Below are 17,098 nucleotides of genomic sequence, written 5' to 3' on the forward strand. Positions count from 1 at the left end.
CAAGGATTTGAACTCCACATTTGATTGTGGCGCTCTAACCAGTGCCCTCCATGCCGTAAAACTTGCAGTATCTAAAGATGACGGACCTAATGTAATACACAGCTCAGGGCTCCCCAGGGACTGCAGCCTATGAGTTGGGAACTTAAAGATTTAAAACGGACTGCGTTACGGAAGTTGAGTGGGTAAATCTCGTTCTTAAGTGTAGGGTGGTGAGAAAACATTACTCCCACCCCTCAACCTGGTGCTTACTAGAAACATTGTGCTGTAGCTCTGTGGTCACCCAGGATACCCTTGGCCATTGATAGTGGAGGAGATTCCCTGGTGTACTTTCCTAGTCCCTTTTGATCTTGCTCAGCTGGGGGGAGGGATGGGAGCAGGTGTCCTCATAGGGTTGCAGATGAGCCTGCTCTGTATGTGTGCATAAATGAGTCCAGGCTGCTCTCTAGACTTGTCCCCGAGTTCCCTTGGGAAATCATGCTGAGAGGTCCTTTCCAGTAGCAGTGAAGGGTGAATGGGAGAGTAGCCTCTGCAGCTGCGTTTGCTTTTTTCTGGTTCTTTATAGATAATTGCTTTTAAGTACCTCTGTAGATTGCATATTGTAGGTCTTCTGACAGTGATAGTGACATATTTCATACTAGGAGCAAAGCAAAAGGCAGTTTTTTGGTTGTAACTTCTTTCCTCTCTCTCCAAGATTATCCTGAAGGCAATAATTCAAGTGATTATCTTGTTCAAACAACAACATATCTTCCGGAAAACTTCACATATTCACCATATCTACCCTGCCCAGAGAAACTGCCTTATATGCGTAAGTGTCATTTAATTTTGACTTAACTCTTTGCTTGTGTTATAATAAAATAATAAAAACCACATGGTTTGAGCACACCACGCTCAGATCATTACTGTGGGTGCTAATGTTCATGTTACGTAGCGTGTAACCTCTGTTGTGAGTTTGATATGTATTCTTACAGGTTATTTTAAAATTATTTTTTACATAAATAGATGGTTAGATAGAAAATTTTAATGCTGCAAAGGTTTTAAGAATTTATATAAATGGTCTTAAAATTATAATTCTTTTTATAAGTTGCTTGCTTTTTGATACACGGATCTATTTATTTTTTTTAGCTACTGTATAGTACATCTTTGAATAAATGTACCACATTTCAATTACCTTTTTCTCTACTGATGGAAATTTAGGTTATTTCAACTCTTTTGCTACCACAAAGTACTGTTATAGGGAGCAGCGGGGTACAGGGTTCTCTGCATGTGGTGCATATGTGTTTGGGGGTTCAGACTTAGAACTGGAGTTGCTATATAGGCTGGCTTGGTTTAGCACCAAAGCAGCTGGACCAGTTTATATCCCCAACAGCAAAGCTTTGAATGTACCATGTTGATGTGGATGGACTTTAAAATTTTTGCTAATCTGATAAAAATATTTTTTCTAATCTGTTAGATAAAAAGTGATATCTCGTTGTTTGAATTTTCACCTTTCTTATTACTAGTGGGTTCAAATAGCTTTTTTTTTTTTTTTTTAAGATTTATTTATTTTAGAGAGAGAGTGAGCAGAGCACAAGTAGGGGGAGGGGTAGAGGGAGAGGGAGAGAGAATCTCCAGCAGACTCCCCACTGAGCGCTGAGCCAGATGCTACGCAGGGGCTCCATCTCATGACCCTGAGATCAGGACCTGAGCCAAAATCAAGAGTCAGACACTTAACCGACTGAACCAGCCAGGCACTCCTCCAGTAACTTTTGATGTGTTTGTGAGTAGTTTTGCATTTTCTCTCCTGTGACTCAGTCGTGTGCTTTATCAGTTCCATCTTAGTTAATTAGGTTTTCATATTAATTGATGGAAGTTCTTTACATATATTCCAACAGTGACCTATTGTCTGCTGTATGTGGTGTAACAGCTTTTCAAAGTCCCTGGCTTGTCTTTTCATTTTGTTTATGGAATCTTTTATAGAAGTTTAAGGTTATAGTGTTTCCAAGTGTATCAGTGATGTTATTTAAAGTTTTTGCTTTTTGGTCTTAAGAAAGCTTTCCTTATTACTTAAAGTCCATACAAATACTCTTATTTCCTTCTAACAATTTTACCATTTTTTTAAAGATTTTTTTTATTTATTTGAGAGAGAATGAGCACTAGAGAGAGAGCATGCACGAGTGGGGCAGAGGGAGAGGGAGAAGCATCAGCAGGGAGCATCAGCAGGGGGAGCAGCAGAGGGAGAGGGAAAAGCAGGCTTTTCCAACATGGGGCTCCATCCCAGGACCTTGAGATCATGACCTGAGCCGAAGGCAGATGCTTACCCGACTGAGCCACCCAGGCATCCCTGTATTTAACTTTTGTGTATAATATGGGATAGAGATCAAGATAGTGAATTTTAAATGTGTATTTTTTTCAAAATTATGAAGACAATGCGTCCTCATTGAAAAGCCCGCTGTAACTGCTTTGAAGCTGCAGGGCTTGCATTCTGGCATTTTGTCCTTTGTATATTCCCTCCCCTAATTTTAAGCACACGCTTTCTATATAAGCTTGCATGTTAATTTTTATATAATTAAAATTTAAATTAACATCCTTGTGAATTGCTTGTTTACCCTTGGGTTCTAAAGTAGTATCTGAATGTGTTTTTCATGTCTTTACACGAATATTCTTTATTGAGGAAATTAGCCTTCACCTGTCACTTGTAGGATTTTTTTTCAGTTTATTGTTGGTAAGTTGTTGACATTCTATAGCTATAATCAAAAAGAGTCACCTTTCATTGTCATTCAAGTCCATGGTTCTCAAATTTTGGGGTACATCAGAATCAGCTGGGTAGTCTTTTAAAATACAGATTGTTATGCTCCATTGTCGGAGTTTCAGACTCTGTAGATCTCGAGGAGAGTCTGAGAATCTTCATTTCTAACGAGTTCCTAGGTGCTAGTCACCCTTAGGCCACACTTTGAGACCTGCTGATCTAGAATAGATCCTGGCTCTACTGAACGTGGGCAACTTTTATAATTCTTGGTCCCACCCCCTAAGTGATTTTATTAACCTGACGGGGCATGGGTATTTAAAAAAAGTTCTCAGTGGCTTCTAATCTTGCTGTCTCTTTGCTGTCTTATAGTAGAGAAGGAAGCTGTGATTTTTGTGGCTGTGTATGTCATTACTTTGTTATTGTAGCCTTGGTTTTCTAAAAATGAATGTTTTTGTCTGTGCAGGACTGAAACCACTAAGTAACATTCTGTTGAAATATTGGTTACAATAATTTCATTTTCATAATTTCCATATTCAAGGATTTATAGTTTTAGGAAATCTTTCTGTTCTTGGTGTAGTTGCCATTTTCGTAATTACTGCTTTATGGGTACTAATTAAACTCTGTTTAAAAGCATCTGCCTGCCAGGCCTTCCTACTTGCCCTGTCCTCCTCCAGGCCTGTCCTCCTCCAGGCCCATAACTCGTAATTGCTCCTGTCCCAGTAGTGCTAGTCCTAGTGAGGTCGTGTCAGGGCTGCTGGGCGCTGCCTTTTCTCTGAATGTCCTGGGGCTACTCTTCCTTGTCACTGCTTCCACTCTTCCTTGTCACTGCTTCCATCAGTCTTGCGTTCTTCACCAGAGAGAACCATGCTGGTTTGGCGAGCCAGCTTGTCACATTGTCACAGAAGGCCTCCTCATGGGCTCCCGGCTTTGGGTCTGGCACCAACCCCGTGTCCAATTAGAAGACTGACCACATACCAATAACTGCTTAGAAAGGGGTTGTGGGTACAGCCAATGTAATGAGACTTCTTCCATCCTGGAGAGCCCCTTCACTTAGTCGTGTGACCTCTGCAAAGTAGAGCCTCACTTTACCTATCTGTAAAATATGGGATTATAATATCAACTTCACAGTGTTGCAAGGATACAAGCTTGAAGCTTGACAGACATTAGTGTGATATTCCCTTTCTTTCTCACTGCCTTGAGGGAACCAGACTTTGTAATGATCAAGGAAATGAGAAACCTAGGAGAAATGGGTGGAGTTAAGGGGTTCTATACTTAGCTCTGCATCCCTAATTTATTTTTAATAGGATTATTTCCCATCCATAATAGAGAACAGCGTACTAAAATACCTAGTGTAAAATCTTATTATAATATCATACAAAATAATTGAATACAATACTTTCCTAAATAATAGTTAAAGGAAGTCTGTGTAGGAAGAAGATCTCCTTCGATGAAAACTGTCCAAGTATGAATGATACTTAATTTTCCTATATTCACCAGAAGTGAAGTTAAGGCTTAGAATTGGTGTTTGATTATCTAGCTATAACTTTTTTTAAAAATTTTTCTCTAGTGTAACAATGGCACTAGTAGCACTGGATTGCCATAAAGTTGGAACTTTCCCAATTGGAATTCAGATAAAATTGATTTTATGGATTTCAGCAATATTTTACATTCAATCAATTACACTCTAAAATCTATTTTAATGTGCATTATTTATACAATATGAATGACTTCTTTGTCAGTGTTAGTATTTGTAGATTCTCCAGAGGGCTTAACCCACTTTCAGCTTTTTTAAAATTTATGTGAGACTGTATGCTAACAAAGTAAAGTAGAAATTTCACTTTATCTAGAGGTTAAAAATAGTAAGTGCTTAGCGTGGATGTTTTGATTTTTCTGTGTAAAGTAGAGCCAGAAAATGTCATTTGTATACTTGGCAGTATAAAGGTAGACTTACTTAGAGTTTTCCTATCTTTTAATTCTTAATTCAAATAGAATACATTTGCGGCAACTTTCATGTATTCTGTCCTTACTGTTTGTGGCATAGTTCTCTTTAGGGTTTAAACCTGATAATTGCAATAGTTGCTAGACTTAGGAACATAACAAAAGCTATAAGGACTTTTTGAGATGAGTTTAAATAATTCAAATGAAAATCAGCAAAGAGGGAGAAGGTAAATAAATACACTTAAAGAGAAGCTCAAAGACTGCTTAATGTGACAAAGCATCATGCATGTGTTTTTGTTAAACGAGAGATGGGAGCCATTTTGGAGTAAACCACATGTAGTGGCCCTGGGTTGTTCCCAGGGACAGGCAGAGGAGAAGCAAAGCTAACTATGATCCTGTGTCTACCAGCCAGCGCAGGTAACATGCTCAGAGAAAGGCAGTGTGCTCATTGCTATGAATGGTTTATTGTGTGATGGAAGGAATCAGTGGTTCATTCTAGAAGGAGAAGGGAGATGTCATTGAGAGGGGTGTTGTAATTGGGTCTTGCGAGATCGTTCAGTAGGCAGCTGAGGTAGGTGTCAGAGCACGAAGGGTTCTGTGTTTTAAGACCAGAGGGTGGTCTGCTGTGACCAGGGTAGGTGCTTGGTGGGGTGTGTGGGAAGTGAGGCTGGACAGGGAGGTGAGGGGCCTTGAGGGCCGTGTGGGTTCCGTGAATCCCTGGGCATCCATGAGATAGGCCTCAGAGGGAGCAGAGCCCCTGAGCCTATATGCCAAGGGTTGATTTGTGGCCTCTGTGCATATCTGGAGGGTGAGGGTGCACAGTTTTCAAAGAGTTGGGGGCAAAGAAGGCTAAAACAAAAACAAAAACCACTGCTTTAAGCAGATGAATAATGTGACTAAGATGGTATTCAGAAAGATTATTCTGATGAGAAGTTGAAAAGTGGCTGAGAGTGGGGAAATACTAGAATCTGAAAGCCCAGTGAGGAGCTTTCTGAGGAGGCCAAGAGAAGTGACAAGAGCATGTGCCGAAACCGTGGCATTGGAGGGAGGACGGAGCACCAAGGAGAGGCTCCAGGAGTGCCATTGGCCGGATATGGTGACCAACTAAGGGATCAGGGTTCATGAGCAGGTTTCTGGCTTGGCACCTGTCACTGAAACAAGTAATGCAGGATAAACATCATATTTGGAGAATGGGGAAGTTAATGAGGAAGTTAGTGTTGGGCCTGTTCTTTTTAGAGCTCAGGAGAGTTGATGTGGGGTCTGAATTTCATCAGAGAGATCCAGGCTGGAAATAGAGGAAGTGAGACAGAATGCTGAGAGTGGGTCCCTGGAGAACACCTGCACTTGCTGGGGGGATGGGGGCATCCGTCTGTAGAAGAAGGGAAACAGTCGGGCAGAGAGGAGTCAGAGAACAGTGTCCCAGAGGCTAACGAGAAGAGAGTTTCCAGGAGGGGGTGTTCTGTCTTGTGACATACCTCAAAGCAGGTGGAAGGAAGACCTGTGAAGAGCCATAGAATTTGGCATGAAGAAAGTGCGGGCCACAGCAAGCACAGTCTCAGTAGAGTAGGATAAGGTAGGGTAGGAGGCAACAGGTACTGTCTGGAGAAGTGACTCAAAGGTGTATAAAAACTAGTCGGTTTAAAAAAAAAGTTCGGTGGGAAAAGGAAGCAGAAGGGGGTGAGGTATCTGGAGGAGGTGAGGGCAAGGGAGGAACTCCTTGGGAAGATGGGGACTTGAGCGAGTTTTAGGCATTACAGAGAGACGAGATGGGAAGTATAAGGGAGCAGGAGGGAAGTATCCACGGAGCCAGATTGTGGAGACACGTACAGGAAACAGAAATATGCTGAGGTCGAGGAATTAGCCTTGGAAAGTAGGAACCGCCTCTCCCCTGAGGCAAGAGTACACTTCATTTGGAGATGAGGTGGAGAAAGCTAAGGGGGTTCGAGCCTGTTGCTTCTGTGTCCTAATGAGGTGGGAGGCCACATACATATGAGAGGTTGACCAAGAAGGACTGAGCAGCATGAAAGGGAGAAGTAGATATTTAAAAAGTTGTTGTAGGGGCGCCTGGGTGGCTCAGATGGTTGAGCGTCTGCCTTCAGCTCGGGTCATGATCCCAGGGTCCTGGGGTCGAGTCCCACATCGGGCTCCCTGCTCAGCGGGGAACCTGCTTCTCCCTCTCCCTCTGCCTGCTTCTTCCCCTGCTTGTACACTCTCTCTCTGTCAAAAATAAATACAATCTTAAAAATAAATAAAAAGTTGTAGGGAATGAAGAGTGGAGTCAGCTAATCACAAGTTAAAGGTGACTAACTGGTTAGCCAAGAAAGCACCCCCCCACCCTGGGGGGTCAAAATGCACAAATATTGTGACACTTGTTTTTGTTGAGGGATTACTGTGTTCAAGGCAATGTATTAGGTAACTATCACTTATGATGACATTAGTGTATGTGCTTATGTGATTTTCTTTAGTGGTATTTATTGGGTAGAGGATTCAAGCATGGACAGTTATTGATCAGGTGTCAGGAAGGGAGGAGAAGTAAGAGTATTTGTGAGTGAACAGGTGTGGCTTAGTCCATTTGGGCTGCTAAAACAAAAATACCATAGACTGGATGGCTTAAACAGTACGTATCTCATAGTCATGGAGGCCAGAAGTGTAAAGATTAAAGTGCTGTAGCAGATGCAGTGTCTGCTGAAGGGCCTGATTCTTGGTTCACAGATGGCCATCTTCTGACTGTGTCCCCACGTGGTGGAAAGGGCGAGGGGTCTCTCTGGAATCTCTTTTCTAAAGCTTCTGATCCTATTTATGAAGGCTTTGTCCTCATGACCTAATCACCTTCCAAAGGCCCTACCTCCTAGTACCATCATATTGAGGGTTAGGATTTCGAGGGTAGGAATTTTAGAGGACACAAACATTCAGCCTCTTACAAGGGGCTGTGATTGGGTAGGGCTCATGGAGCTGTGTTTCTCTAAGTGTGGTCCGGGGATCATCTATACCAGAATCAGCTTGGGATACTGGTTAAAAAACGTCAGCCTCTAGGCCAAACCCCAGATCCATAGAGAAGGTCAGGTTTCCTGGCTGCAAACCCCAGAATACAATTAGGCTTGATGTAAGGGGAAAGGGAATCTGTGAAGAGATATCGGGCAGTCTTCAAAAAACCTGGGTGGCCCAGAGTTAGGGTTAGAGGCTGAGCAGCCACGATGAGGCCCAGACTCCTGTGAGGCATCTCTTTCACTCAGCAGAGGTCACAGTTTCCACCACGGTGCTCAGGTCTGGAGACCAGAGGTGCCCCTAAAGCTGGAAGCTTCTGCCACTGCTTTTACCAAAAGGTAGTTTTGTAAAGTGCCCACGTCCTCCTGGTGTTCTCTTCTGATTTAAATACTCCTGCTGGTGCAGGTGGTCCTGTGACTGCTCCTGTCTGCTAGAGAGGATGGGAGAGTAGATTCTAGCTTCTTCCTGTGGAAGGCAGGACTTCGTGGTGAGCAGTTCAAGCACTTGAAACGTGTTCCCATAGAGCTGGGTGGCTGCAAACATGATCCAGGGGTGTCTACTGATACAGCAGCTTTGAGAATGGGGCCAGTAACTTTCATTCTAAACAGCCATGCCTGCTGATTCTTAGCCATACCACCAAATTGCTTGATTAGAGGCCAGATAGGTGGGGGAAAGGTGAGGATAGAGCAGAGAGAACTTGAAGCCAGAGCTGACTGGCTTTCAACTCTGACACTGCCCATCATTCTAGGTGACAGTGATGCTTAGGGGGTGAATACAGATCTGGGTTTGTAAGGATGATGGACCGGGAGGAGAGAGTGCCTCCCTGTCAGTAAACAAGGCTGGATATTAGAAGGTGGTATGATTGGGGCGCCTGAGTGGCTCAGACGGTTAAGCGTCTGCCTTCGGTTCAGGTCGTGATCTCAGGGTCCTGGGATCGAGCCCCGCATCGGGCTCCCTGCTCGGCGGGAAGCCTGCTTCTCCCTCTCCCACTCCCCCTGTTGTGTTCCCTCTCTCGCTGTGTCTCTGTCAAATAAATAAAATCTTAAAAAAAAAAAGGTGGTATGATTAAAAATCATAAACTTCAAAGGGGGTGAATTTATGAAAGAAGGAAGTAAACATTTTTTTGTAAAGTGTAGGTATAAGTCTGCGGAATACCTTCTTTTATCCCTGGCTCCAAGACTGTAGACCTAGGAAAGTGAGCACTTAACACAGTTTGAAAGGAAGAACGCTTGTTCATTTGAGGAGTGGGGTGGTATTCTAGAAAAACCACTGAGGTGCCACATATGGAAATTTCTTGGTAATGAAATGGTTCCAGAAAACACATTTGCCATCATAAGAGGAGTATATGACATACCATATTTTCTTTTCTTTCTTTCTTCCTTTTTTTTGACATGCCGTATTTTCTTGATAAGACACACCATTAATTTTATGATGGCTTTTTGGGAACAAGGAAGAAGCAGTACATTAAATGCACACATTGTGGGGTATGTCCCTATGTCAGGATGCTAAAACATAAATGAGTGCATGTGTCAGAGTTGAGGAAATAAGTAATAGTTGTGGATGGTGACACTAGAGGTGGTTGTCAGCTTCTCAACAGTTAGGGACTAGAAAAACCATTTGGAAGAGTGTGATAAAGGCTGTGAGACCTTCAGGGCTGGAACAAAGGCTCACTGGGTGGGTTAGAAGGCAAAGGTGGGGACAAAAAGCAGACTGTTACCTGCAGGTTTCAGTTAATCATTCAGAATCAAGCGGGAGAAAACCATAAGCAAGGGAGGAAATCGGGTGTTAACAACTGTGTTGGGGCAGGTTTAGGGGATGAGAACTTGGGCTGGCTCGGGGCTGTTATTTTGGGCCATCTACATGTGGGACACCTTTTGCACAAATGTCTTATAGGCGCATTTTAGCACCTGATGGAGCCAGCGGGTGGGGACACAGGTAGAAAGGAAGCAGAAGAAAGAGAGGTGAGACAGAATTTGGACACGGCCAGCTTTGCCCCTCCTACCCATTCGTTCATCCATTCGTTCGTTCATTCATCCGTCTGGTGTCCAGGCATTGGTCATGCACGGCTAAAAACCACCCTGTGTTTAGAATACTTAGATTTGGGGGCGCCTGGGTGGCTCAGATGGTTAAGCGTCTGCCGTCGGCTCAGGTCATGATCCCAGGGTCCTGGGATTGAGTCCCGCATCGGGCTCCCTGCTCCTTGGGAGCCTGCTTCTCCCTCTGCTTCTCTCTCTCTCTCTCTCTCTCCCTCTCTCCCTCTCTCCCTCTGTCTCTCCCTCTGTCTCTCATGAATAAATAAATAAAATATTAAAAAATATATATGTAAATAAATAAAATCTTTAAAAAAAAAGAATACTTAGATTTGGGGGTGCCTGGGCAGCGTTAAGTGTCTGACACTTGGTTTTAGGTCGTGATCTCAGGGTTGTGAGATTGAGCCCTGCCTCGGGCTCCATGCTCAGTGAGGAGTCTGCTTGAGAATCTCTCCTTCCCCCTCTGCCCCTCGCCTGCTTGCATGCTCTCTCTAAATAAATAAAAAAATTCCGGAAGTTGAGAAGCCTAAGTAATTCCCCATTGGGAATAGGGAATTTTTTTTTTTTTTTTTTTTTTTTTGGCGCCAAAGGCATATCCTAGCTTTATTAAAGGGCCGTGCCACAGAGTCAATATAAAAACACAAAAAGTCCCATCAGTTTAATAACAATAAAAAACCCCAAAAATGGAAAACTGAAGGGGCAGGGAAGAGGCCCCTGGGCCAGGGGCACGGGGAGCCCGGCTTACGGCACCAGGCCTGGCTGCAGGGCCCTCCGGTATTGCTGTTGCTACGAGGTCGGGAGGCAGCGATTGTCCTGTGGGAGCTACCGTTCACCTGGGTCCAGGACCCTTACTTCTTCTGAGGTGTGCTCAACTTCTGCATGCCCCGGATCTTGTCCAGCAGGCCAGAGATGAAGGCCTCAGTGGGTTTGTAACAGTCAACCAGCAGCTCCTTGACCCTGGCAGCCTGGGTATCATCACTCTCCATGTCCAGGAGTTCGTCCACATCAATCTCCAACTCTGGGATCTCCTCTTCCTGGCAGTCGTAGAGGCGAGTGAGCTGCTCCAGGATCCACTCCTCTAGGTTGAGGCAATTCCGTAGCTCCTTGCGGTCGTACTTGACCGTGACCTTCCCTTGGCACCTCACTGGGCCCTCGTCGTCCGCGCCGCCCGGGCCCTTGCCTGCAGGCCCAGGGGGTTTCTAGTGTTGGCTCCAAAGGGGGCAGTGGGGTGACTAGGGACAAGATGACTGATGTAACCAAATAGCCTCGAGCTGTGCAGCCCAGAGGGTCGGGGAGAGAATGTGCTCTCTTGCCATAAAAGTCATTTTTTGACTTTGGAGTCATCCTATGGGATATTTCTTCAGGAAATTCAGGTCTTTCTCAACACTGTCATCAGATCGTTGGGCTGTGCCATTTGAAACCCTGAGGGTGAAGTGGTGATAAAAAGCCAGGGTATCCAGAATTAGGCTTTAGATACCAAAAAATAGATAATAGACCCTAAGCCGAGTGAAGTAGTCATGGAAAGCTGTTGATTTATAGGGAAAACAACTCTCTGGCTAGAGATAATATATGCCTTAAATTTTACTTGAAATGTAAGAAAAAATGTAAATATGGGTAATCCATATGTATTGACTATTCTTTTAAGAATTATATTTTAATAGAAAAAGTAATATCCTAAGTAATGTCATGCAATACCTTACAGTGCACACTACCAATTGCCCGTGGTTTGGGCCTGCACATACCTAACGGTCCCCAGGCCCATTTAGGTTTCCAAACTGTGTGGCATTATTGCATGTTTTGCTAATTCAGCATTAAGAGGTTGTAGTGAATGTCGAGTATAACCAATGATGCAACTAAGTTTTTCTCGCACATAAAGAGTTTGGCATGCAGGCTTTGTTGCCAGGACTAATGGACTGCTTACACTTGACTTTCATTCTTCCACTTGACCCCAGGTGAGGCCCTGCTTTTTTCTTTCTAATCTCAGTTCCGCCTTCCGAACGGTGAAAATCAAGATTTGATGGCACTACTAGATACATTGAAATCAGCAAATATATTTATTTTTTGAGCTTTTAATTTCTAATTGGGGAACGAGCACACGTTCTCATTGGAAGAGCTCTGATTAGCACAGGTGTGGTGTGAAGATTGGGGGTTCTCTGTGGAGCTCAGTGGGTCCTTCCTCCCCAGTTGCCCTTGAAATCTCAGCAAATGAAATAAAGGGGGCTAGCCTGGCTGATTGCTTACTTCTCTACAAGGAAAGAGAGATGTGTCCTCTCCTGGTTTCAAAGCACTGGAATTCTTCTTTGAGTGGGACCTGAAGGGGACATCCAGTATGTAGAGGAGGTGAAAGTAGCTTCAGTGGGTGCAGTGGGGGGAGGACCCCCTGTCCTCCCTGACCACAGACTCACCTTGAGAGGTTTTCTCTCCTGAGGTTTGTTTGGAAACCACATCACCAGTAGCTCATCTGCTCAGTGCCTCTTCCTGGCCATTCTCTGTAATATGCCCCTTTCTCTTCACTTCCTGTGCCTGGGGTCTTTGCCCCAGTACTATGTGTTGAGAAGGGGGAGCTGGTGTTTTAAGAATATGCAGATTATGACCTGCTGAATGAGGAGGCACAAGCCACCCACATGGGATTGGCAGGTAACTCCCTCAGCATCTGAGCTCCCACTTTGGGAAGGTGAAACCCAAACCCATGGGGTTGTTTTGACTGAAGTTACAGTTTTAGTACAGCCCACAAAGGCAGTCGAGTCACAAGATGTGATTACTTACAGATCCCAGAAGCACGGGGGTGCAGTGAGCTGGGGGAAGGGCAGTCCTGTGTTCCAGGCGGAGTGAGCAGGAGACAGAGCAGGGGAGCCGGCACCTGTCACTTACAGGGTGGTTGGGGCAGAGGTTGCTTCACTTTTTTGTGGGCTTCATTCTAAGTGGTTATTTTAAAAAGTGCCCTGGCAAAAGCAAAGCAGGAATTTATGGCGGAAATCCTAAACTCATGTCCTTATCTAAGTGTCCAGATTCTGGGTGTGAGCAGGGTTATCATACTTTGAAATGCCTAGGAAACAATTCAGAAAAACAGAGTTGTTTTTTCAGAAGAACAATAGTTGTTTTTCTCATCACAATTGACCCTGTGATGCCTAGGCATTAATCTTTAGGGAAAATCATAGGCACTATCTGGACAGTGACGATATTAACCACTGGCAGGGTTTTGGTCACCCAGTGCATGAAATACTTGAGCAAAGCAAAAATCCAGTCAACAATATCAATAGACAAAGAACAATTTGAGATGCTGTCTGTGACCGCCCTCACCATTTGTTGGGGTCCAACCAAGAAAATAAACCAAAGCCTCTGGATAAGGTTAAAGTAGGTATTTGATGAAACACTTGGATGAGATTATGGAATACTTGTACCTGTTGGGCCATCTTTTGTAAATTTGTCTGAAGTTTTCCAGAATTATTAATATACTTGTAGCAGGTGGGGCCCTTTCCAGCACATACAGCTCCTTCCCTGGTCAGTAGGTAACCTAAAATGGAATGGTTATCCGTTATCTGAACTGTCTGTGCTAGAGAATCATGTTGTTGTATCAGGGCTAGTCTTTGGTGTCACAGCCCCATGTGTTCGGCAGGGCAGCTGACAGGTTGGTATTTGTCTTTACTAATTTGTTGTGTGCCCCGTGCAGTGGCACCTAGCCCAGTTCCAGTGAGGGATAGCAGCAGACCTCAGCTCAGGGGCTGGATTCTACATGGTTTTGACGTGAGGGAGCAGAGAGATGGTTACGGGGTGTTGTGTTCAGTGATTTGTAAGACTAAAGTACATTGGTATGACTAGACAGGACTCTGGGGGCTGGCATGGAGGCAAATGCATTGGAGGTTGAGTGAAGAAGTGCACATAGAGAGAGCTATGTATGTGTGACGGCCCCAGCGCACTGTACCCACAGTGGACATGAACTGCTTAATCAGGGAAGCCAAGATAAGTTGGAGGTTCCTCCTGGATGGTTGGGTCTTAAGGCCCAAGACCGTGGGGGTTGTTCTCCTTGGGACAAGGTGGAGATCATACTCATCCATGTGGTGTTGGTGCTTGGGCACATGGAAGATTGCAAAGGGAACTGGGGGGGCTCCTGCCAAGTATCACGTAGTGTGCTGCAAAATGTCCTGCATGAGAGCACTTGAGCAGCATAGAGAGGGGCCAGGCAAAGCCATAGGGGTGCATGGGGGCGGGCCCTTCTGCTGGTCAAATGGGGACAGGGTCGGTAAATGAGCTTGGTAGGCCACTAACTCAGGAAACAGCCTTTGTTGAGCCTGGTAACATGCCTAGCAATTATATTGGCCCCCAAAATGAGCTCCAGTTTCTGCCTATTGTATAAAAATATGAAGACTGTTGGAAGGCTTGAATGGAGGACTATTACGTGTGTCCTAGTGGATAATTAGAGAAATATATGGGTGATTGTCCCCCAGAAGAGAGACAAGCTCTGGGGAACTGCTGGGTCCCTCGGGCAGTGGCCTTAGCAGCTTCCACTCTTAGAGGTCAGAGTATGGGACCCCAGATCCTGCCACCAGGGCTGGGACATTCTAAGTGGTGATGGCGTTTGCCCTCATGGTGGGTTGGCAGTCTTTTGAAGAGCTCACAGCACCTGAGCAAAGGCTTCTGACTTGTATTTGAGTTGTCTCAAAAGTAGAGACCCCTGATCTCCAGAGTTGCCCATACAGAGGGGCCTGCTGGTCATCGTATGTGGGAGGGAGCTTAGTTGAGGAGCCACTCCTCAAGGGAGAGTAAGAGGCTTGGAAGCCTTTATAACTCCTAGGGCCCTCTGTTGGGTTCCTAGCTGAAGGGGCAGAGGGGCCGTTTGCCTTTATTGGCGAACAAGATTTGGCCTTCGGGAAAATTATCTTTTTCATGTCTAGCTACAGCATTGATGTGGTCTAATGCCTATTATGCTGCAGTGAATTATAACAATACAGCCTTATAATTGAGGCACGGAGGGGAGCTTTAAGAAGAAACCCAAGCTAGGAGAGGCAGAGCTGCTTTCTCCTTATCCCTGTGGACTCTGGAGGCTTGTGGGGGAGGTCTTTTCCTGAGAATCTCTTCCCTTTTTTGTCTTCATCTCCTGCCTTGGTAGCCCAATTCATTTGGGAGTGCTGTCGCTGTGGTGACAAGTCCGGAGTCTTCTCTAGGGTGTTTCTAATAAAATAGGACTTCAGTACCTTGGGTGGTTTGTTTTGTTTTTTGTACAAATTGTGAATTTTGGGGTCTTTGGCCAATCTGGCCAGGTCAGACATCTCAACTGCTGAAATCAACAGCTCGGAGCCGGTTCCAAAGACCTGTAAGAGCCAATTAGCATCCTTCTCCCCCTCCCCATGGGCAGATTTTTCTAGAAAACCTTGGCATTTCTACCCTGTATAGTTACTTGTCTCTTTCTTTTCACACTGGTGGTTGGACGTTCTGGTTGGAAGGATAGTAATAGGGAGCACCTGGGACGGAGGTTGCCTCTTCCCTGACTCATATGCTGCTACCCCTGTTCTAGGTTATCCCGACCGACCCTCCAAGTGGTCGGGGTTCACCTCCACCAGTGCGACATTAGCTGGTGTGTCCCAAACCTCAAGAAGGGAGCAGCCGCGATGAGGCATATGATATGCCCCACAAGCCATTTGAGCAGGGGTCCTGCAAGTGTCTGGTAGTTTTTCCAGCCTCCTCTGGGAACTGGGGATGAGCTGCTGCCATGTGTTCAGGGGCCCGCCCTTAGTGAGAATTCGTTTTGCTGTACCACGCCACAAGTGGGCTCCTGATACCCCATGGGGCTGGGGGTCCGTTGGCCATAGCAGCCAGGAATGAGGCAGTGTGGGAGGTGTGGCACGACGCCCCATGCAGCGCTGCCTCTGTTGTGTGTCGGGGCTGGCTTTCCAGGCTCCACACCCCAGTCCCGACCATGAACGCCGTAGGCCCAGCAGCCAGCCTCCCCTTGTGGCACTAACCTGAGGGAACTCCCCTTGCTCCTAGGATCTGATAGCCCGCGTCCCCTGTCCCTGCCTGGAGGAAGGAGGCAGAGCCCTGGTGTTCGTGGGTATTAACTCACCTTGGCCCAGTGCTGGGACTTCGCATACCAGTATTGCCAGTTACCTCCAGACCTGACACACAGCAGGGACTTGTTTGGAGACTCATGGGAAATACACCTACCTCAGGTGGGGCCTGCTGGGGGTCGGTTTTGCAGGGGAGTCTGACTTCTACAGCAGCGACAATTCAGGGTGGGGATTTGCGGCAATACCTGGCCGCCGCGGTACACGGCAGTGCCACAGACTGCCAGCAAGCGGGGGCTCCTTCCAGGGAGATGAGTGGTCTGGGAGAGGAAGTTAGTAAGCCATTTGCAGCTCCGGGGCCTTGTATGGGGATACGCACTGCACCCACAGTCTCGTCCTCATTGCCAGTTACCCAGATTGTGACTTGCTGCCACATGGGGTTGGCAGATAGCTCCCTTGGCATTCGAGCTCCCACTTTGGGGAAGTGAAACCCAAACCCATGGGGTAGTTTTGACTGAAGTTAGTTTCAGTACAGCCCCACAAAGGAAGTCGAGTCACAAGATGTAATTACTTACAGATCCCAGAAGCAAGGGGTGCAGTGAGCTGGAGGAAGGGCAGTCCCGTGTTCCAGGCGGAGTGAGCAGGAGACAGAGCAGGGGAGCCGGCACCTGTCACTTACAGGGTGGCTGGGACAGAGGTCGCTTCACTTTGTTGTGGCCTTAACTGTAAGTGATTATTTAAAAAGGTGCCATGGGAAAAGCAAAGCAGGAACTTATGGCAGGAATCCTAAGTCACGTCCTTGTCTAAATGTTGGGACTCTGGGTAGGTGTGAGTAGGATTATCATACTTTGAAATGCCTTGGTAGCAACTCCGAAAAACAGAGTTGTTTGTGCCATCACACTCCGCCCCACCCCACTAAATTCATGTTTCTTTTTCTTCTCTCTCTGATCATACTTTCAGTGTTCCCAGTGTGACAGTCCTGTCTTGGAGACCTGTCCCCTCCCCCCCCAAAAGTAATGTTGCTGTGACCCCTGGCATGACAATGTCATGCCACTGGGTCGTCTTTGGCCTTCAGCCAGTAAGAGATTGGGATTTCAGAGGAAAGAGCAATTAAAAAAAAAAAAAAAAAGCCACATGGGAAGGCTGCTGAGGGACTCTGAGGAATGTGCGTGGTGGGGCAGTTGGAAGGGAAGTGAACTCTGGGTGCCTCGAGCATTAGAGAAAGTGGCGGCCACTGGACGCCCTCCCCAGCGAGGAGAGAGATAGAAGGCTTGCCTAATTTGCCAGTGCATGCGTGTTTGAGATGAGAGCTAACCTAAATGAGACTGGAGAGAGCTGCTGACCGTGATGATTGCCGCTGGACCAGGTCCTGTCAAGCTGGAAAATAGGCAAAGAAATCGGTGTCATGGTGCATGAAA

At 45.9% G+C, this 17,098-nt stretch overlaps 1 protein-coding gene across 4 annotated transcripts in view; it reads left to right on the forward strand.

The window, feature by feature from the left end:
* B4GALT6 (beta-1,4-galactosyltransferase 6) overlaps positions 1-17,098 on the forward strand; it is an 84,050-nt gene that overhangs the window by 27,977 nt on the left and 38,975 nt on the right. For all 4 annotated transcript variants that reach the window (XR_003608285.2, XM_028098139.2, XM_028098138.2 and 1 more), the window contains one exon: positions 692-805. Coding sequence is in view for 3 of the 4 variants with exons in the window: in XM_028098139.2 (XP_027953940.1) it covers positions 692-805 (114 nt within the window). In the remaining variant the exon portion in view is untranslated. The remainder of the gene's footprint in view (positions 1-691; positions 806-17,098) is intronic.

This window comes from Eumetopias jubatus, unplaced genomic scaffold (genome assembly GCF_037043125.1).
Source record: "Eumetopias jubatus isolate StellerSeaLion01/CBP00866 unplaced genomic scaffold, mEumJub1_p1.0 scaffold_16, whole genome shotgun sequence".
Taxonomy (NCBI): domain Eukaryota; kingdom Metazoa; phylum Chordata; class Mammalia; order Carnivora; family Otariidae; genus Eumetopias; species Eumetopias jubatus.